The following is a 23,808-nucleotide window of genomic DNA, read 5'->3' on the forward strand; positions in this document are numbered from 1 at the left end:
TCCTGTTATATGTAAGGATATTTGCTTTTTAAAAGACTAGGATTAGATAACATTATGGTAAATTCTATCAAACGTTCAAAGATGAATTCATACCAGTCCTTCTTAAAATCTTCCAAAAAACAGAAGAGGGAATTCTTCAACCTCATTCTATGAGGCCAGCATTGACCCTGATACCAAAACCAGACAAAGACACCTCAAGAAAAGAATAACACAAGAAAGCAAGTGATCCCATTTATAATAACATGAAGAAGAATAAAATATTTAGGAATAGTTTAAGGAAGTAAAAGAGATGTACACTTAAAACTATAAAATATTGATAAAAGAAATTGAACACACAAGTAAGTGAGAAGATAGTCTGTGCTGATTGATTGGAAGAATTAATGTTAAAATGTCTGTACTACCTAAAGTAATCTACAGATTTATTGCAATCCATATCACATTCAAAAGGTATTTTTCACAGAAGTAGAGAAGACAATCCTAAAGTTCACAGGGAACCACAAAAGACCCTAAGTAGGATTGTTTTTTTCCAAAACAATCTTGGAAAGAAAGAACAAAGCTGGAGGCATCCCACTTCCTGATTTCAAATGTATTACAAAGCTACAGTAATCAAAATAGTATGGTATTGGCATTTAAAAAAGACTCATGGATCAGTGGAGAGTCCAGAAATAAACCTATGCATATATGCCCAATTAGTTATTGATAATGGCATAGAGAACACAGAGGAAAGGAATAGTTTCTTCAATAACTCATGTTTGGAAAACTGGATAGCCACATGCAAAAGATGGAACTGGACCCCTATCTAACTAACCCCACACACAAAATTGAACGTAAAATGGATTAAACACTTGTACATAAGACCTAAAACCATACAACTCGTAGAAGAAGACCTCTGGGGTTAGCTCTTTTACACTGGTCTTGGTGGCAGTTTTTTAGGTTTCATACCAAAAGCAAAGACAACAAAAGCCAAAATAAACAAGTGGGATTGTATCAAACTAAAAAGCTTCTGCACAGCATGGGACACTGTGAGCAAAATGAAAAAGCATTCTGGGGACTGAGAGAACATATTTGTAAACTACATACGCAATACAGGATTGATATCCAAAACATACAAGGAACTCATATAACTTAGTAGCCAAAAATGACCAGTAGGCACATAAAAAAACACTTAACTTCAGTAATCATAAGGGAAATGCCATTAAAAACCACAGTGAGAGATCACCTCACACCTGCCAAGGTGGCTATTATCAAAATGATAAGATGCTGGTGAGAATGTGGAGTAAAGGGAACTCTTTGCTGTTGGTGAAAATACAAACTAGTATAGCCACAATGGGAAGCAGTATGAAGACTCCTCAAGAAATTAAGAATAGAACTATTACATAATCCACCAATGCCACTTCTGAATATATATATATCCAAGGAAAATGAAGTCATTATCTCAGAGAAATGTCTGTATTCCCATTTTCATTACAGCATTATTTGTAATAGCTAACGTATGGAAACAACCTAAATGTCTGTCAGTGGATGAATGGAAATATGACATGTATATACTAACGGAATATTATTCAGCCTTAAAGGAAATCTTGCTATTTGCAACAACATACATGAATTCAGCTAAGTGAAATAGCAAGACAGAGAAAGCTGAATGTTGCATGGTATCACTTATAGGTGGAATCTAAAAACAAAAGTTGAACTCAGAAACAGAGTAGAATGATGGTTGCCAGGGGCTGAGGGGTGGGGAAAATCAGGGGAGGTTAATAAGTCCAGACATTCAGTTATAAGATAAAGTCTGAGAAGCTATATAACATGGTGAGTACAGTTGTAACTATTATATAATTGACACTTGCTAAGAGAGTAGAACTTAAGTGTTTCCAGAAAAAAAAAAAAGTGAGGTTATACATGCACTAATTAACTCAGTTATAGGAATCCACAGTGTATACATAAATTGTCATGTCCACATTAAATATATTAAAATTTTATTTGTCAATTATACCTCAATAAAGCTAACAAAAAAAAAAGACAGTTAATTGACACAAAGTGTAATTTACGGAGTGAAGGAGTTTTACTGTGGAAATTAGAAAACATTGATGAAGACACAAATAAATGGAAAGACATCCTGTGCTTGTGAGTTGGAAGAATTAATACTGTTAAAATGTCCATATTACCTAAAGTGATCTACAAGTCTACTAAGGTAATCCCTATCAAAATCCTAGTGGCATTCCATTTTAAAATTTATAGGGAACCACAAAAGACTCCAAATAGCCAAAGCAAGCATGAGAAAGAGCAATGCTTGGAGGTATTACCTTTCCTGGTTTGAAAATATATTACAGAGTTGTAGTAATCAGAACAATATGGTATTGGCATAAAAACAGACATATAAAACCATTGAGTCTATTGAATAGAGAGCCTAGAAATAAATATACACATTTATTGGTCAACTGATCTTCAACAAGGGGGCCAAGAATATACAATAAAGAAAGGATGTGCTCCTTAATATAGGCATACCTTGTTTTATTGCATATTGCTTTATTGTGCTTCACAGATACTGGGTTTTTTACAAACTGAAAGTTGGTGGCAGCACTGCATCAAGCCAGCCTATCAGTGCCATTTTTCCAACAGCATTTGCTCACTTCATGTCTCTTTGTTACATTTTGGTTAACTCTTGGGATTTTTCAGACTTTTTCATTATTTGTTATAGTGATCTGTGATTAGTGATCTCTGATGTTACTCTTGTAAGTGTTGTGTTCTGCCTGCTCCACTGACCGGCTGTTACCCCATCTCTCTCCCTCTCCTCAGGCCTCCGTATTACCCAAGACACAACAATATTGAAATTAGGCCAGTTAAGAACCTAATAGTGATTCTAAGTGTTTGAGTAAAAGGAAGAGTCACATGTGTCTCAGTTTAAATCAGAAGTTAGAAATGATGAAGCTTAGTGAGGAAGGCATGTTGAAAATAGAGATAGGCCATGATACACTTGATCATCCAAGAGTTCTCATAGAGAAGTATGATGAAACTGATGTTGTTTTCATGCTTGTGTTTCATAATACAACATCCATTCTGCAGCCCATGGATCAGAGTAATTTTGAGTTTCAAGTCTTATTATTTAAGAAATTTATTTCATTGTGCTAGATAATGATTCCTTTGATGGATCTGGTTAAGTAAATTGAAACCTTCTGGAAAGGATTCACCATTCTGGATGTCATTAAGAACATTCATGATTTACAGGAAGACATTAAAATATCAACATGAACAGGAGTTTGGAAGTTGATTCCAGCCCTCATGAATGACTTGGAGGGGTTCAAGATTTTGGTGGGGGAAGTAACTGCAGATGTGATAGAAATAGCAAGAGAGAACTAAAATTAGAAATGGAGTCTGAAGATGGGACTGAATTGCTGCAACCTTATGGTCAAACTTGAAAGGATGAGCCTCTTATGGATGAGCAAGGAAGATGGTTTCTTGAAATGGAATCTCCTCCCGGTGAAGATTCCATGAAGACTGTTGAAATGACAACTGAGGATCTAGAATATTCTATAAGCTTAGTTGATAAAGCAAGCAGCAAGATTTGAGAGGAGCAACTCCAATTTTGAAAGAAATTCTGTGGGTAAAATGCTATCAAGCAGCATTTTATGCTACAAAGAAGTCATTTGTGAAAGGAAGAGCCAATTGATGTAAGAAGCTTCATTGTCCTACTCTAAGAAAGTGTTACAGCCACTCCCACATTCAGCAACCACCACTTTGATCGGTCAGCAGCCATCAACATTGAGGAAAGATACCAACAGCAAAAAGATTACAACCTGCTGAAAACTCAGGTGATAGTTGGTATTTTTTAGCAATAAAGTATTTTTAAACTGGGGTATGGACACTATTATAGGTGTAATGCTATTGCACACCTAATAGACAACACTTTAGTGTAAATATAGCTTTTATATGCACTGAGAAACAAAAAATAATAATAATAATAATCTGACTGGCTTTATTGCAATATTTGCTTTATTTCAGTGATCTGGAATTAAATGTGCAGTAGGCCTCTATATGGTATTAAAAAACAAGACACATGAGAAGAATGAAGTTAGACCCTTATCTCACCCCACATACAAACCCAGGATGGACCAAAGACTTAAATATAAAACCTGAAGCTGTAAAATAACTAGAAGAAAACATAGGAAAAAAGCCTCTTGGAATTGTACTAGGGAATAATTTTTTAAATATGACCCCAAAACACAGGCAACAAAAGCAAAAATAGACAAATGGAATTGCATCAAACTAAAATGGTGTCTAACAAAGAAACAATGAAAAGGGTGAAAGGGCAACCTATAGATGGGAGAAAATATTTGTAAACTGTACTTCTGATAAGGAGTTGATATCCAAAATATATAAAGAACTCATGCAACTCAATAGCAAAGACAAGATAACCCAATTAAAACTGAGAATAAGACCTAAATAGACATTTTTCAAAAGAAGACATACTAGTGGCCAACAAACACATGTAAAGATGCTTTACTTCACTAATCAGGAAAATGCAAATCAAATGAGATATACCCCCCTCCTACCTGTCAGATTGGCTTTTTATCAAAAAGTCAAAAAAACAAAAAAAAAAACATGTTGGTGAGGACATGGAGAGAAGGAAACTTTTGTTCACTGTTGATGGAATGTAAAATGGGTGCAGCCACTATGGAAAACCATATGGAGGTTTCTGAAAATAATTTAAAATGGAACTACCTTATGATTTAATAATCCCACTTCTGGATATATATTTCAAAGAGATATCTGTACTCCTGTGTTCACTGAAGTATTATTTACAAAAGCCAAGATATGTATACAACCTAAATGCCATTGACAGATGAATGATAAAGAAAATGTAGTACATATAATATTACGCTGTGGAGGACATCATGCTAAGTGAATTAAGCCAGATGCAGAAAGACAGATATGGCTTTGTTCTGTGAAAGGAAGGTATATGCAAATCAAACTTCAAAGGCCAAAGGAGTCCTAAGGCTGAGGAAAAGGCCAACAAGTCCAGCTTGACAATGAATGGATTATTAAGGGAACTTACAGGCAGAAGCATGTTTTGTGCACCATAAGATGTACAGATCTCTGTAACCCCACCTCTCTTCGGACGTCTGTATAGCCCTAGAGGCTGCGAGTACTGCTGAGAGACCACATAAGGGGAGAATGTTTAAGAATACGTGTGGGTCATGGTCCTATCTCTAGGGCAATCAAGGACGCTATGCCCCAAGAGTGTACTTAAGGATGTAGTTAAGGAAAAGGAAAGAATGTTGGTTGGCTGCCATGCTCAAGAAGGTTTCAGGTCATAGAACACTTAGAGCAGGAGTTGTGGCTAAGATAGTATTAATCTTGTTCACCCATGCATGATCTCACTTATATGTGGTATCTAAAAATGTTAACCTTGTAGAAACAAGAGAGTAGGATGATGGTTACCAGGGACTGGGGAGGGGGATTTGAGGAGATGTTAGTTAAGGAGTACAAAGTTTCAGTTATACAAGATAATTTAGTTCTCAGAGCTAATGGACAACAATATGATTATAGTTAACTATATACTTGACATTTGGTTAAGAGAGGAAATGTGTGTTCTCACCACACACATACACAAAAGGCTCCTAACTAAAAGGTAGGGTAATGGATATGTTAATTAGCTTGATTGTAGTCAGTATTTCACAGTGTGTACACATACGAAAACATCAAATTGTATACCTTAAATATATACAGTTTTTAATTGTCAATTGTACCTCAGTAAAGTTGAGGGGGGGAGAATATTTCTTTTTTGTTATTTTTCACAGGCTCTTTGCATTCCACATGTAAATGTACATTCATTTGACCTGTATATCAGCATAGTTATGCATGTTAATGTAGTCATGGTTATTACATATATATGATTATATGCTCCTTATATGGAAATATTTGTTGTTGTTTTTATACAGCTTGTATTTGATTAAAGTATTAAATTGAAGGAACCATATAAATTTCTCCTTTTCCTCTAATTTTTTTTTTTAATATCATTCTAGTGGTGCTGCTTGATTCCTTAGACTCTGTTGCAGATGTCAACCTTGATGAACAAGATCGAGCAGCTAAGCCGGAGGCCCTGCCAGAAATGGCTGATAATGAAATGACAGGAACAGGTAAAGGTGGAAAACTGACTATTCTCTAAATATGTAACAATTTAAGACTAGTTGACTTTATTGCTAGAGAAATACCTATAATATATAATAATATATAACTACTATATCAACATTAAAAAAATTGTGGTGGGGGGCTGCTGAGGGAGACAGAGAGAGAGAATCTTAAGCAGCCTCTGTGCCCAGTGCAGAGCTCAGTGCGGGGCTCCATCTCAGGACCCTGAGATCATGACTTAAGCTGAAATCAAGAGTCAGATGCTTAACCAACTGAGCCATCCAGGCAGCCCAACAATAAAATTTTAATCCCACATTTTTTACTGTTATTAACAATTTAAATAATCTGAACTTGCCTTGATGACACTAAATGCTAGTAGGTCAAATAAAGTGTGTTTTTAATAAAGACTTGTTAATGAATTAAAAATGCTACAAAATGTAGCACTATAGGTGAATATTAGTTAATTTTCTCTGCCCCTCCAGAGTATTCGGTTAAACTTGGAACATGTAGGAGAAATGAAATTTCAGACTGACTTTGCTTTTCCATTGTTCCCTCTATGTAGAAGAAAGCGAAATCACATTCCAAAATTCCAAAATGCCTTGGACCGTCTAGACTTTTCAAAAGGTTATCAAGATCTTTAAGATAACGCTTTTTCAATCTGTTAAAGCAGTGGAATCCTTACCTCCAAATGAAATTTCATGTAGTACTCTCTGTGTAGATAAATATGGTATTTTGTCAGTATAAATATAAACATTTACATTTATTACATTTACTTGTAAAGTTGGTTAGAACCATAATGGTCTTTTGAAACTTTTAAAATCAGAAGTTTTAGACATTTGTTATATTCTTGTATCATCATTAGACTTCTGATATGTTTGTGTATTTTATTTTTGCTGTATAATATTAAAATGATCTCGCTTTACTACATAAATAGTTGCAACTGAGAACTTTTTTTTTTTTTTAGATTTTTTAAATTTATTTGACAGAGAGAAATCAGAGCTAGGCAGAGAGGCAGACAGAGAGGGGCGGGGAAGCAGGCTCCCTGCTGAGCAGAGAGCCCCATGTGGGGCTCGATCCCAGGACCCCGAGATCATGACCTGAGCCGAAGGCAGAGGCTTAAACCACTGAGCCACCCAGGTGCCCCGCAACTGAGAACTTTTTAACCAGCTTGCTTTGCAGGTCTCAGTTGGCCAGTGTGGTCAATTAAACCAATCCAGACACTTGGAACAAAAGAGCAGCAGAAATGATAATCACTAACCAACTCTAAACATCTGCTTGCATTTTATTTTTATTTTATTTTTTATTCCTTCTTACTTTTTTATTGAAGTATAATATACCCACAGAAAGTTCATGTATCACAGTAGTGCAACCTGATGCATTTTCATATACTGAACACACCCATGTAACCAGCAACCAGATCAAAAAACAAAGCATGACCAAAACCACAAAGTCCACTCAAGATCTTGTTCTAGTCACTGCTGTTCCACAAGTCACCACTGTCTTGTTTCATTCACTTGGATTTAAAAATGTAACTCTGAAAGTAAAAAAATTACAGCAGAATTTTCCCATCAAGTCATGTTATTCATTTACTTATTACCCAGTTGAATGTTGGCTGTGATGAAAGCATGTGCTGAGCACATGTTCTTCAGTCTTACTGCTGCTCAAGTACATGTCACGTGTGTGCTATGATAGTCACCCTACGTGCACAGTTTTCAGTCAGCCAACACGAATTCTTGTAAAAGACCAATATAGAGTTCCAGCTTTTCTAATCAGTGATATGTTTATAGGAAATTCATATACATACAGGATGGTCAGAGAAGCTGCATTCAAAGATGTGCGTGAAAACAAAGCAGGAGGCAGAAGTTACCACTCTGATGGTTTTCTAAATACTATAGTTACCTAAATGACACAGTTGAGTTGCAGATTAATTTCTATTTTTGTGTTTTAAAGCACGATTGATTGATTGATTGATTGATTTTGAAAAGATTTTATTTATTTATTTGACAGATAGAGATCACAATTAGGCAGAGAGAGAGAGAGAGAGAGGAGGAAGCAGGCTCCCTGCTGAGCAGAGAGCCCAATGTGGGGCTCAATCCCAGGACCCTGGGATCATGACCGGAGCCAAAGGCAGAGGCTTTAACCCACTGAGCCACCCAGGCACCCTTTAAAGCATGATTTAAAATGAAATTTCACTCAAACATCTGTAGAACCCATGATTTTCTCTGAGAAACTATGATTTTGTAAAATTAAAATACAGTATGAAAACCATTGCCGTAGGTTATAAGAAAAAAAAATAATGCTGAATGAAAAAACTCTTTTATCGAGATGATTCGAGCAGTTATATAAAGCTGTAGATTTTCTGGCCTTATATTTTTCCCCCTTCTTCCCCCCACCCTTTTTTAAAATTAACATCTAATGTATTATTTGCCCCAGGGGTACAGGTCTGTGAATCATCAGTCTTAACACAATTCACAGCACTCACCATAGCACATACCCTCCCCAGTGTCCATCACCCAGCCACCCTATCCCCCTCCCCCCCCACCCAACCACCAGCAACCCTCAGTTTGTTTTCTGAGATTAAGAGTCTCTTATGGTTTGTCTCCCTCCCTGGTCCTTTTGTTTCATTTTCTCCCTCTCTACCCCCCACATCCCCTTGCCCTGTCTCTCAGATTCCTCATATCAGAGAGATTACATGATAATTGTCTTTCTCTGATTGATTTATTTCGCGTAGCATAATATCCTCTAGTTCCATCCACATCATTAAAAATGGCAGGATTTCAGTTTTTTGATGGCTGCGTCATATTCCTGTGTGTGTGTGTGTGTGTGTGTACACATATATGTACACACACACATACATACATACCACATCTTCTTTATCCATTCTTCTGTTGATAGACATCTAGATTCTTTCTGTAGTTTGGCTATTGTGAACATTGCTGCTATAAACAGTCAGGTGCACGTGCCCCTTTGGATCACTACATTTGTATCTTTAGGTAAATACCCCGTAGTGCGATTGCTGGGTCATAGCATAGCTCTATTTTCAAGTTTCTGAGGAACCTCCATACTGTTTTCCAGAGTGGCTGTACCAGCTTGCATTCCCACCAGCAGTGTAGGAGGGTTCCTTCTGGCCTTATTTCTTAATTGCTCTTGACTCTGAAATGATTTGATTGTTATTACTGGAAGATAGTAAGTGTGATCTGATTGTCATATATAGCTTTGGACTCATAGTCCCAGCTTTGCTAGTTATCAGCTGTTTGACACTGGACAATTAATGCCTCTAAGCCTGTTTCCTCATCTTTTAAATGAGGCCTTGTGTCGGTCAACTCCGATAATGTATAATGCCTACTATATTGTTAATACTCAATAAGCAGTATTTCACTATTATTTATAGCAATCCTCTGTTAATTGTAGAAAATATACTAAAAAACTTGAAGGCATACACTATGAATACTTATTGGCTCTGGGGTATTGAGTTTACCTGCTGTTTGAAACATACACTTGGTAGTCTTCAAATCAGCATGTGAACTTCGTTTAAGAACCGAGAAATCAGATGGTTGTTTTGTGGTGTTTTTTTAATGTATAATGTTTCTTTAAGTATTAAGCAACCTCAGTTTAGGTGATATATTGTCAAAGATCATCTTTTTAAAAAGGTATCCCTTTTGAAATTCTTGGGTGCTTTATTGTATTAGAAGGGATGGTGACTGAACAAACGAGGGCCAGATCCACCCTTTTGCTTATTTTCGTGTCTCCCTTGGGCAGATACCATTTTGTGCTATGGCTGTATGAGTGGATCATTCACAGGAGGACAGTATTGCTTCACAGCCAGATCCTTGCCTCTGCAGTGTAGGATTTGACACTTCTGGACGCCCTAAAGTAGAAAAATTAGGGAGCTTTGGACTTGTACTAATATATTAGATAACTACATAGAATCATCTCTTTGTCATGTAAAAGGCAGAGAAGTCAGCCATTTACTGATGAGGCTATAGCTACTATTTTATTCTGAAGCATTAACTAATTAATCCTGGGTATTAACAGAAAAGGAGACTACTTATCTCATTTCTCTTTTTTGCTACTCTTCTATGACTCTTTTATCTTTTTCTCTAATTTTGAAAATTCCAGTGTTAGTAATGAAAGGTTCAAAACAAATAAGAAAAATACCTATAAATTTTTAAATCATTATTGTCATTAGAGTCTTCAAATTATTTTTTCCACAATTTATTTATTAGTTGGTGGGAGGAGGAGAAGGTTATTAGGGAAGGAAGAGTGAACCATGGCATCAGGTATTCTATTTTAGATGACTAGGTGAACAGTGATGCCATTAGCTAAAATACTTATAGTAGAACAAGTTTTATTGGGGAGTATAATTAATTCAGTTGGGGACATGTTAGATTTGATTTACTTATAGAATAGTATAGATGTCTGTTAGAAAGTTTAATATTCAGAGAAGAGGTAAGGACAAAGACATAGATTTGGGTAATAGTTGAGCTAAGGGTCTTGATGAAATTAGCGAGCTCATAAATAAATAAATAGTTTTAGAAAGAAGAGTGAAGATGGAGATGAGCCACAGGGTTGGAGAGAATTAAAGACGGCTAGATTTGACTATTAGAAAATTGCTTTTGATTATAGTAGCATTCACAGGATATTGGAACACATACTGGATCACAAAATTAGAGGAGTGAATTTCAGTTGAAGGAATGCAGACTACAGGATACTTGGTGGCACTAGGAAGCAGAGACAGAAGGCAAGAGTGAGAGAGAGTGGTAGTGGTAGGGGAGACAGAATCCTTGAAAGATTTTGTCAGCTTAGGAAATTTGGGTATAGTTCTATCCAGTGTAACGGGCTTGGTTATGGGTGGTAGGAAGAGAAGGCAATAGCTAGTGGAGTCAGAGTTTATTTACTGTTCCTGTGTCAGGACACATCTCAACTTGCTAAAGAGTTATTGAGCCTGCCCTGGTTTTGTGCTGTTAAGCTATAGCTGCATATTAGCAGGGTTCGTACCTAACTGTGTAATGTTGCTGTTGTCCCACCAGCCTCATTCTCCATTCCAGACACATTAAGGGATGATATTGGTGTTTTATATCTTTCATGTATTTGTATGATTATACCGGAGATAACATTTATTCCAACAGGTGTTTCTTACAGACAAAGCAATAGTGACATTGAAGCTCTCCATCAGGCTTATTGTCATGTAGCCCATTCTCTGGGAGATGCAGACGAGCAAAGAACTGAGAGTAATGCCATGGAAAATATTAAGAGCTCAGTGAAAGATTATCCTCAAGAAAATGAAGAGTCCTCTAAAAACATCTCTACTACAGAATCTGGTAAAAGTTAATTTGAGACCCTCTCCGAACAGTCTCTAGTTCGGTAAAATTTCAGTGCGGTTTGCTGTAGGGACCGTTTCTCAGTCTCTGAATTTAACTTAAAGGGTTTGTTAAAATGGAATTTGGGGATCAGTGGTTTCACTATAAAGTTAGAGCTGAAAACGGGATAAAATTTCAATTCCTCCTTCAGTGTGCTTTGGCCAAATTCAGAAATCACCTAAGTGTTTTCACATTTATTTTATGCTTTTCCTCGTGCATATACTAAAGTTATTTTTTAAGTAGAGAACAGTATTTTGGAATCAGCTAAAATATATTTAACAAATGTGTGTGCATGTATGCACACACCTATACATATATTTTTGATACTGATATTAGATACATTAATAGATACAGATATATTTCAAATATAAATTAAAGGAGATTTTCTTGGTACAGGTAAGTTTATAGTGGGAAACGGTTTACTGTATATGCCATTTCGTTAACTCTGTCAGAAAAAATATGTAATCTTAGTGGTATTAGACATTAAATTAGGCAATTCACGTGATTTTTTTGGGTTGCTCTTTTAACTTTTTTTCCTCTTAGATCTGCCCACTGTAGAGGAGCTGATGAAACCTATTCGAATAGATTCCTTTGGTGGCAGTGGTTTTGATTTACAACCTGTCAGGTATGAGGTTTTCTGGAATGGATTGTGCCATTCCATTGTTTGTTTATTATTTTGTTAACTGGAAACTTTAGAGTCATTTCTTTTACATATTCCTTCCTAGGGAATGATTAATAAGTAGCTTATATGAGTCTACCTGTGAGTCAGTGCTCTCTTCTTCTTAGTAGTTCTAACTTTACAAAATTCTTCTGGTGCTAAAATTTAAAAAATGTATTTTAAATAGATGTGACTTAAAAAAATGCCATTTTTTTAAGTAGTCTGAAAATTAAAATCCTTTCAGCTTTAAGTAGCTCAGGGCAGTTGATTTGACCAGTGAGTGAGACTATGAATTTTATTCTGTATGCATCCTAGATTTGCTTCTTTATAAGCCACTGAGTTTTGTACTTAGTCACTGACCAACCGTCATTTTATAGGGTAAGTGTTTTTTGGTCACCAGAGCAGCAGGCTTCAGTACATTTTAATGGAAGCTCGTGGGACCTCACTATCATTCTGCAGCGTGCAGAGTAGCACATCACAATAACTTTGCATTTGTGTCACAGCCATCATTTCACATCATCCTTATAACAGAGTGGTCAGGCCTCTTTATCTGCACCACTCAAGTGATGAAAGGGGTGAACCAGTTTAGTGGTGGAGCTGTCCCAGGAACCAGATGGTGGCGGTGGAGGCAGTGGTGGTGATAGTTGCTAACGTTTCTACTACATGCTTACCGGGGGTTAGAGTTCTGTGCAGATTCCATTTAATCTTACAGCAACTCTATGAGCTGTATTTTATCATGATCTCCATTTCGTAAATAAGAAAACTGAGGCTTAATGAAGTCAAATAGGGGCACCTGGGTGGCTCAGTCGTCCAACTCTTGATTTTGGCTCAGGTCATGATCTCAGGGTAATGAGATGGAGCCTGGCGTTGGGCTCCAGGCTGGGCATAAAGTCTGCTTGAGATTCCCTCTCCCAGTCTCTCTGCTCCTCCCCCTATCCCGCCAAAAAAAGAAGTGAGAGAAATTGCTCAAGATCCTATGATTCTAACCAGGAAACAGGAAATCTGTGTGCTTAACCACTTACACTGTCAGATCTTTGATTGCCATGAAATATTTCTTGAGAAGCCTGTTATTCCTTCATGTGTTCATTCGTTCATTTGTGTTTTCAGCAGACACAGTGTGAGTCCCTCCTTCTACTACATCCTCACCTTGTAAATCCACTTGTGCTTTCTCATCCTTTCTATGTTTGTACAGAGACAACAAGGCAGTGAAGCTTGGGCTAAGGCCATGTGCTGAAATGTTGAGTCTGGTATTCTTCCATTGATCTGTAGCACTAGTTAGTATGGGGGTTTTTTGTTTGTTTGTTTTTTTAAGATTTTGTTTATTTATTTGACAGACAGAGATCACAAGTAGGCAGAGAGGCAAGCAGAGAGAGAGGGAGAAGCAGGCTCCCTGCTAAGCAGAGAACCCAATTCGGGACTCGATCCCAGGACCCTGGGATCATGACCTGAGCCAAAGGCAGAGGCTTTAACCCACTGAGCCACCCACCCAGGAGCCCAGTTAGTATGCTTTAAAGGGCCTATTATCCTCACTTACTGCTGTTTGGGGGCTGTGTTTGTGTTAATGAAGAGATCTGCTTACACATCTTGTGTCTTTGTTAGCATAGGTGGAATCATTTTACTAATGTGAATTCTAAATAGAGATTTTTTCATTTAGGTTTCAAGTCTAAAAACAAGCAAGTATACTTAACATTGAAGGCATAACAGTCATTACAGAAATGTCAATAGTATAAACTTTAGTGTACATACCTGAAAACTCTTCAGTAAACTGTAGAGTAAATAATCCTAGCTACTAGGATTATTAAAATTGTAGTAGCTAAACATCATCGAAAATGTACTTTTTGCTCACATCATAATCCCGTGTGTGTCCGTGGGGTTGGGATGGGATTCTTTTCCACATAGTCATTTGGGACCCAGGCTGCTTTCTCATCAACACATGATTTTAAGGTTGTCCTGGTCTTATCCAACCAGTTGATAAAGAAAGGAAAAAGGTAATATAGCATAATTCCTTTTAAATCCCTCAACACAGAAGCATTGTATCACTTCAATTCACATTCTGTTTGTAAGAACCAACACATCTAGCTAACAGGGTCCAGGAGGCTGGGAAATGGGATTTGGTTGTATGCTTAGAAAGAAAAGTAAATGAGTCTGATAGGCATCTAGAATCTACCAGAATCTACCCTTCTAATAGCTAAATATCCATTTTACTCTTCTTCACACAAATACCCACTATCCCCTCCCCAAAGCAAACATCCCAAAGTCCCATTCAGAACTGTGTCCATCTCAAAGGCCAGGATTTTCAGGTGAAGTACAGTCTTCACCAGGTTTGAATGTGGCTTCTCACTGTCTACTAGTCAGTGAATTAAAAACATAAGTTCTCTACTTCCTCACTCCCACCCAAATATAATAGTGAAGCTGCAACAAATACTCCTGTTGAGAAGGGAAAAATGTGAGGGAAATACAGCAATCAGTAATGCAGCCTTGAAACCCACTGGAAAGGCCTTATAACAATATTTATACTCTTGGCCACAACTGAAATGGATTTTGTGGGGACCCTATACGCATGATAGAGGATGCATTCCTTTCTTAGTCCACTTCCTACCTGCAGATGATTTTAAGGCTCCCAAACAAGTCTCAGACTTTTATTGTTTGTTTGTTTTTTAAACATAGTTGTAGTTTCTTTGTCATTACAGTTCTTTAAGAAAGTTTAGTAGGTTGGGATGCCTGGGTGGCTCAGTTGGTTAAGCGGCTGCCTTCGGCTCAGGTCATGATCCCAGGGTCCTGGGATCAAGTCCCACATCGGGCTTCTTGCTCGGCGGGGAGCCTGCTTCTCCCTCTGCCTCTGCCTGCCTCTCTGTCTGCCTGTGCTCACTCTCTCTGACAAATAAATAAATAAAATCTTTAAAAAAAACAAAAAACAAAAAAAGAAAGTTTAGTAGGCTTCTGATCTGTTAGTTTCCAGTCAGTCCCATGTGCCAGTAACTACATTTAAAGTTAATTTGGTAGACAGAGGTTTTAGATCTGCTTTAAATCTTTGCTTTTTATGTCCTCCTTTTTTCCTCCCCCTCTCAATTCATTTGCAGCTATCTATATATTTTGGGGAACAATAATCTTACGTGTGAAGAGGACTCCTTTAATATGATCTTTGTCAAAGGACTGAGTCACTCTTTTCAACTGAGAAGTCTCTTGAAATCCTGGTTTTTCATAGCATTTTTCAGTGCTGAATCCTACTGTTAGGTTCACAGGGAGTGAACCACAGAGGCAGAGTTTCTAGACTCTCTCTGTTCTCTTTGATTTTTTCTTACAAACTGGCCCTTTTTTTTATCTTGAGTTCATGTCTTTCTTTTACTATCTTGTCAAAAGTAGCCAATAGTAGCTAGCACTTAGAAACTCTCCTGCCATTTTTCTTAGTACCTCAGACTCAGTAGCCATGTGATCTGCATTATAAACTATTGTAGGTGACCATTTGGTAAATGTTTTGTCACTGTAAAACATTGCCACTTCTCCAGCTTCCAGTATCATTTTCCTTGCCATCTAAAACCTAGCTACTAAGCCAATGACACATATCTTAGGTTCTTGTCACCACAGCATTCAGCATTCTAAAGGCAAGAACTAGTAATTGGGCCCAGCTGGATTCAGGGAGGCCAGGAAATGTAGTTTAGTTAGTATGCAGGAAGAACAGGAGACAGTTTTGATGAGCTTCTAGCCAGATTCTGCTACCTGAAAAAGGAAAGAATTATTATATTTTCTGATGATTCTAAGTACTTTAGAAAGGTCTAACAATTACCAAGAAGAGCCAATCTATCTTATAAGAAAATAGTGGCCTCTTAAACTTGATTTTATAAATGATATTTTATAAATTATAAAATTAAATGACATAATGGACCATGATTACTTGTTTGAAAATCACAATACCCAGAACACCTGGGTGGCTCACTTGGGTAAGCATCTGCCTTCGGCTCAGGTCATGATCCCAGGGTCCTAGGATCGAGTCCCGCATCGGGCTCCCTGCTTGTCAGGAAGCCTGCTTCTCCCTCTGCCTGCTGCTCTGCTTACTTGTGCTCTCCAGCTGTCTGTCAAATAAATAAATAGAATCTTTAAAAAGGAAGAAAGGGAGGAAGGAAATAATATCCATTTTTTTGGAGCCCTTATACTTTACTGATATTTAACCACATTTAGAACATTTCCTTAAGGAATATTTTCTCTATTTAAAAAATTGAATAGTCTGAAACATTACATTATATTTAAGTGTTTTAAACCACAGAAATGATTTTATTTTAAGATACTAGTGATTTTCCTGTTTTACTTTAAAATTTTTCCTATACTGTGATGAAATTTATGCTTTATAATATTTATACTCTTTCTCATTGCCATAAATTATTATTTCTTTAGTTTCTTCTCAAAGTATGTAAAATGTTTTTCCTGCTGACTTTATGATATTGTGGATAAAAGATTAAATATACAAAGTGCATTAGAAATTCATTTTGGGGGCACCTAGGTGGCTCAGTAGGTTAAGTCTCTGCCTTCAGCTCAGGTCATGATCTCAGGGTCCTGGGATCAAGCCCCACATCAGACTTGGTGCTCAGCAGGGAGCCTGCTTTCCCCTCCCCCTCTGCCTGCCTCTCTGCCTACTTGTGATTTCTGTCTGCCAAATAAATAAATAAAATCTTTAAAAAAAAAAAAGAAACTCATTTTTTATTTTTTCTTACACAAAAGCAATCTCAGTCTTGCTTGGTTTGTCTTTTCTTTGAAGTAGGTCTCAGAGTCATCCATTGTAATCTCTTGTTTTATACTGCATTAAATTATCTTATCTGAAATTTAAAGAGATAGAGGACACTATATGAGTATACTCTACTAACCAGAATTACAAATAATGTATTTAACATTAATGACCTAATTTGAATAGTTATATTAAATATTAAATGTATTTAATATTATATAAATAATACACATATTAAAATATAAATATTTCTTACATATCGTGTGTGTAAATACCTGTGATATGTATGGTATGTGTATATATAACTGATATTTGAGGAGTCACCTAGGGTTGATTCTGTTTTGTTTTATAGCTGTAAGAAACTGGCTGATAGAAAAGAAACTGGATTTGTTAGCCCTTTACCCCTTAAGATGAACCCAAATATTATCTCTCAAGAGCCACGAAATGCAAACCAATTTTTTGACAGAAATGAAGAGAATGTGGTTTTACAAAAGACAACAAATAAAAGTATAGAAAATGGCTGTCCAGGAGTAAATACGACAGAAGAACATATAGATAAAATGTATCTTGATATTTTGAGGAAAAAACTATCTGTTGGTCCTTCGCTACTGCTTCAGGATGACAAAATAAATAAAGTAAGTGTTCATAATCTAAGTTGATTTGAAATATTGATAAATGAAGTTATATAAATACTGTTGATAAGTAGGTACTTGTTAAGTTAACGGGACTGATTACATACTAACCTCCATGTAGATCATGGATATTTGTGAGCAGTATTTATTACAACATCCCATAGTCCCCCAATTTTTTTTTGGCATTCTGTTTTTTAATATCTTTTTTTAAATTAATTTATTTTAATAAACATATAATGTATTTTTATCCCCAGGGTACAGGTCTGTGAATTGCCAGGTTTACACATTACACAGCACTCATCATAGCACATACCCTCCCCAATGTCCATTTCCCCACCACCCTCTCCCGTCCCCCCTCCTCCCAGCAACCCTCAGTCTGTTTTTTGAGATTGAGTCTTCTATGGTTTGTCTCCCTCCCAATCCCATCTTTTCATTTTTTCTTTTCCTACCCCCACCAACCTCCCCACATTGCATCTCCACTTCCTCATATCAGGGAGATCATATGATAGTTGCCTTTCTCCGGTTGACTTATTTCGCTAAGCATAATACCCTCTGGTTCCATCCACGTCGTCGCAAATGGCAAGATTTCATTTCTTTTGATGGCTGCATGGTAGTCCATTGTGTATATATACCACATCTTCTTTATCCATTACTCTGTTGATGGACATCTAGGTTCTTTCCATAGTTTGGCTATTGTGGACATTGCTGCTATAAACATTCGGGTGCACGTGCCCCTTAGAGCACCACGTTTGTATCTTTAGGATATATACCCAGTAGTGCAATCACTGGGTCATAGGATAGCTCTATTTTCAGTTTTTTGAGGAACCTCCACACTGTTTTCCAGAGTGGTTGCACCAGCTTGCATTCCCACCAACAGTGTTCCCCTCTCTCTTCATCCTCACCAACATCTGTCATTTCTTGACTTGTTAATTTTAGCCATTCTGACTGGTGTGAGGTGATACTCATTGTGGTTTTGATTTGTATTTCCCTGATGCCGAGTGATGTGGAGCATTTTTTCATGTGCCTGTTGGCCATCTGGATGTCTTCTTTGCAGAAATGTCTGTTCATGTCCTCTGCCCATTTCTTGATTGGATTATTTGTTCTTTGGGTGTTGAGTTTGCTAAGCTCTTTATAGATTTTGGATATTAGCCCTTTATCTGATATGTCGTTTGCAAATATCTTCTCCCATTCTGTCAGTTGTCTTTTGGTTTTGTTAACTGTTTCCTTTGCTGTGCAAAAGCTTTTGATCTTGATGAAATCCCAATAGTTCATTTTTGCCCTTGGCTTCCGTTGCCTTTGGCGATGTTCCTAGGAAGAAGTTGCTGCAGTTGAGGTCAAAGAGGTTGCTGCCTGCATTCTCCTCAAGGATTTTGATGGATTCCTTTCTCACATTGAGGTCCTTCATCCATTTTTGAGTCTATTTTCATGTGTGGTGTAAGGAAATAGTCCAATTTCATTTTTCTGCATGTGGCTGTCCAATTTTCCCAGCACCATTTGTTGAAGAGGCTGTCTTTTTTCCATTATAGTCCCCAAATTTTAAAATACCACTATAGCATTAGCTTTCTTTTGGAAGCCATTCTTTACATTCTTCATTTGTTTTTAATAAGCATAGTCCAGAATTTGAGGGGCACAAGAAAATAAAGTTTATTCATCATTATAGTGCTTTTTAATTAATTTTTCCAGTAGTGTATGTTCTGCAAAAGTAGGTAAGTTGACATTTTATATAAATGCTATTAGCAACTGTTGAGAAAGTTATACTTCACTATTTCTTTTTCTTCTGTTCTTGATCTATTCTGATTTATAGTTTCTTTGATCTCAATATTCTAGTTTTATTTTACGGTTTTAGGTTACGTGTTTACCGTAAACCATCTCCAGGTTTTTGTGGAATACGACAGGGTATTGGTAAATTTTTATCTTGAGAATTCTGGAGAAAAAAAGATAAAATTTTATGTCATTTCAAAATATATTCTTTCCTGTTCTCTGCTGTATTAATTCTAGTAATTAAACTTCTAGCATTCTGGCAAGCTTATTTTGTTCTATTAGTTTGTTTTGTTTTACTCCTGACTTTGAAGATGTGCTTCAAAATAACTAAAATTCTGATGAGTTAGGCTTTGAGAACTTTAATGTGTAGTGGTTTACCTTCTACAAACTGTTATTTAGTAATCACTATGTAACTAAACTATTATTTAGTAATCACTTCTGTCATCTGTTAAATCTTCATTTACAACTATAGTTGAAGTTTATTTAAGTCCTAAAAAGTTGCTACTTTTTGTATGCAGAATTTTAGACAACTCAGTTCTGGAGAAGAAGGGGCTATAACTGGTAAACAGGTGCCATACAAGAAGGCCAAAAGTGCACCTCCATTACTTAAGAGAAAACCCCAGAGTGGATTATATTCATCAGTTAGGAGCTCAGGCTATGGCCAACCCAGTTCACCATTCAAGACTTTTTCTACTCTTGAAAAGAAAACTTCAAAGGACATTATGAAAAGCAAAAGCTTGAGATCCATTCCCACTTCAAATCAAGCTAGGAAAAAAGGTAATTATATGCTCTTTTCATAATAGAGTTCTGTGCATATGGTGTATTATTTAACTTTACTTCTCTACTTTCCCTATTTCTCTCCTTCTATGAACTTTTCTATTCATAGGAAAGAATTCATCTTTAGATAGGATATCCCATTCTGAAAGATTTTGTTTATAGGATTTTGGTCATTGGCTCTGGGCTTTCCTGAATGATGCTCATAAAGTATGGGAAGTGAATAGAGGATCAAACTCTTCCTCATCTGGTTGATTTTGGAATATCCATTGTTTTCCAGAGAAGAACTACAAATTCAAAATATAAATGGCAACCTACAAATGAAGGTTGATTATAGAGATTATTTGGATATTAGTTCAGCATAGACTGAGACAGGCTGGATGTTTTATGTAGCACATAATGCGTATTTTTATATATCGCAGTGCCTCTGTTTGTTATTTCCTAATGCAGTCATTTATATTGACAGTATGAAAGGGTACTTTTCAACTTAGAAGCCCATGCAGCTATTAAAAGCAATAGAAATGTTCAGATCAGACTGACATTTCTGCTGCCTTTAAATTCCAGTAAGGAAGGGAGAGCAGTGGCGACAGAAGCATTTTGTCCTTCCCTTTGTGATTAAATTTAATAGGTGACCAGTTTCATCATTGTTATATGGTGATAGTTGTCATGAAGAGATCTGTCCTCATTGGAAAATGCATTTCTAGCTTGAAATGTCTTTCCTTGCTTTTCCCTAAGAGTATTAAGTCCAGGACCACTTTGACTCTATTTTAAACTCTTTAGGCATTAAAGACTGTCTCCTGCCTTTGTATGTGTATTTGCTTCAGCAACCTGTGCATCTTAGATGGAAAGGAAAGCCAAGGCTGATTTATGTCAGAGTAGAGGAGAATAGCAGCAAGAGGTAGAGACAGGAATGATCTCTATTCTGTTCTGTAGAGACAGGAATATGATTCAGTAGGATTAATGCAGGCATCCTTTCCTCTTGTTCTTAAACTGTGAACCTCTAATTCCTTCTACAAAGTCTTTTGTATTGCCTTATTTTCTCTTATTTTTGAAATGACTGTTCTACATGCAAGTGGAGATGACAAGGAACCAATTAGATAGTAAAGTCTGGAGTTCAAGAGGGAGGTGTGGACTGCAGATCTGATTTAGGAGTTACTGTTTAAACTATTATAGATGGGGGACACCTGGGTGTCTCAGTTGGTTAAGTATCTGCCTTTGGCTCAGGTCATGATCCCAGAGTCCTGGGATCGAGTTCCACATCAGGCTCCTTGCTCAGTGGGGAGCCTGCTTCTCCCTCTGCTTGCCACACCCCCTGCTTGTGGGCTCGCTCTCTCCCTCCCACTCTCTGGAAATAAATAAAATCTTAAAAAAAAAAAAAAAATATATATATATATATATATGGTTTTTAAGTCATGGGACTGACAGAAGTTATCAAGAGAGTGAGTATTGCTATAGAAGGAAAGCAAACTGAGGCCTGACCCCTGGGCATGCTAACCTTAGGAAGTCAGGGGGAAGAGGAGTAACCTGCAAAGAGAAGAGAGTAAGGTTGGAAGAAACCTGAATATGTGGGATCCTGAAAGCCAAGTGAAGAAGGGAAAATTTATCTATCAGTTGCTGCTGAGAGAGAAAGGAAAGTGGAAACTGGGAACTGACCTTTGGGTTTAGCGTGGAGGAGGTCGTCAGTAAACTGGATAGTTCCCATGGTTATATGGCTGTAAAAGGTGGGCTGAATTAGAATAGGAGGGAATGGGAGAGTTAAAATTGAATATAGGCCAGGAGGAAAGAGTGTAAAAAGCAAAAAAAAAAAAATTGGGGATAGTAGCTGGCATAAGAAGTAGAGTCAAGAAAAGCTTTTTGTTTACTTTTTTTTTTTTAATGGTAGAAATAATAGTATGCCTAATAGTATGTTAACGCATTTTGGAAAGATTTCATTAGATTCATGATGGTGAGAGGGGAAGAATTGCTAGAGCAATGTCCTTGAGTAGAGGAATTACAGTGGAATCTAGCGTTCATTGAAAGGGTTGGCTCTGGACAGAGGCATGGACAATTCATCTGTGCAAGCAGATGGGAGAGAGGAAGACATAGGTGCAGATACTGATGGGTAGGTAGAAATGGTGAAAGAATATGGATGATTTCTTCTGATTGCTTCCATCTTCTCTGAGAAATAAAACATAGTATCATTAGCTGGCATTGAGGATGGAGTAGGAGTGTTAGAGGAGAGAAGAGAAGGTATGAAATAGCCATCCTGGAGGACTAGAGTGCCCACAGCAGAGTCTTCTTAAAAGTTAGTGATTATGGATTTAAATTGATACCAGGTAACGTAATTGTGTGTGTGTGTGTGTGTGTGTGTATTTGTGAATGTCCACATTTTGCTACATGATTGCAGGTGTTGGATACTTGTATAATTGGATTTACCAAGAAGAGTGGTTTTTGCCAAATGAGTGCAATGAACTGAGAAAGGAGCAAGAAGGGAGCTAATGGTGTATGTGGACTTCAAGTTGAGTAGGAAAGGAAGGACATCAAGGGGTGTAATATGGTATGAAACGGGTAGGATCAACCATCTATGAGGTACCATTGGGTTAAAGGATTGATGGACTCCAAATACCAAAGGGCATGAAGTGGGGTATAGGATTGATAGAGAGTAAATGCCTAAGACTGAGATGAGAAGTGATTGTGTTACTAGTAAAGAAAAGGCCTGTACCAATAGAAGTAAGTAGCTGAAGTGGAGAGGTTAAGTATAAGGACCCAAGAGCCAAGGGTTGAAGGGATCCCTATGAGTGTATTGAAATTACAAGAATGAAGACAGAAATAATGTCACAGAGGGTGGAAAAGAAACAAGGGGCATGATTTAGAGGTTGAGAGAGGAAAGCAACAATATTTTTATGAGTATTTTTTCCTGTTTCAAAATTTTACAGTATTAGTGACTACCAAAATGAAAATAAAACAGTAAAATTTATATTAAAGTACAATATAAACCTTGACTATCCATTTTTATACTGAGTTCTTTTTCATTAGAATATTAAATATGATTTTTTCTCCCTTTTTATTATAAAATTCCTCCAGAGCAGTTTTAGTTTTATTCAGAATCTTAATTCCTTTGGGATGGCTGTTACTTTTCACAGGTTGTGTTCTCAGACAAGCAGACTTTGTGAGATAGAGATTAGTGTACAGAAAGTCTAGAGGATGCACTTGGAATCAACACTGACTAAGATGAAAAAGAAGCCAGCTGCTGGGGCTTACTCAAGAGTTTCCCTTTTTCATGCAACAAGAAGGGAAATGAATGAATGAATGAATGAATGCATGAAAAAAATGAAAGAAGACAGGAATAGGCGGTTCAGAGCTGGTGCCACTGTGCAAGGAACCAGATCCCTTCTGTCCTGCTACAAAATCCTTTATCTGTCACTTTTATCTTCATTATAACAAGGTGGCTATTTCAACCTCCAGGCCTGGTCAGGAGGAAAGGTAAAAGGTAAAAGGTCCATGCCAGTTAAATCCTCAACTTCTTCATCAGGAAAGTTGTGACTTTTCTGGAAGCCCCATGTAAGAAACTTTTGCTTTCATCTTATTAGCCCGAATTTTGATCCTATGGCCACCCTCAGTTGCCTAGAGTCCAGGGAGATGAGTATTTTCAACTGGTACATTGCCGCCCAGAGCAGATTAATAGGGAGGTTTCTATTAATAGAGAAGAGGATGAGATTGGCAACGAGCAGTACCTGCTGTGTGGTTATTTTCCTTTTTATTTTAAATTAATTTTCTTTGGCTATTAACTTATGTTCTTAT

General features: G+C 37.0%; 1 protein-coding gene across 1 annotated transcript in view; it reads left to right on the forward strand.

The window, feature by feature from the left end:
* The window catches only part of CEP162 (centrosomal protein 162), a 111,532-nt gene that overhangs the window by 38,963 nt on the left and 48,761 nt on the right, over positions 1-23,808 (forward strand). The window contains exons 9-13 of the mRNA XM_080806495.1: positions 6,021-6,134; positions 11,256-11,447; positions 12,030-12,111; positions 17,214-17,496; positions 19,773-20,031. Coding sequence (XP_080662621.1) covers positions 6,021-6,134; positions 11,256-11,447; positions 12,030-12,111; positions 17,214-17,496; positions 19,773-20,031 — 930 coding nt within the window. The remainder of the gene's footprint in view (positions 1-6,020; positions 6,135-11,255; positions 11,448-12,029; positions 12,112-17,213; positions 17,497-19,772; positions 20,032-23,808) is intronic.

The sequence above is a fragment of the Martes martes genome (genome assembly GCF_963455335.1).
Source record: "Martes martes genome assembly, chromosome: 6".
NCBI classification, from domain to species: Eukaryota; Metazoa; Chordata; class Mammalia; order Carnivora; family Mustelidae; genus Martes; species Martes martes.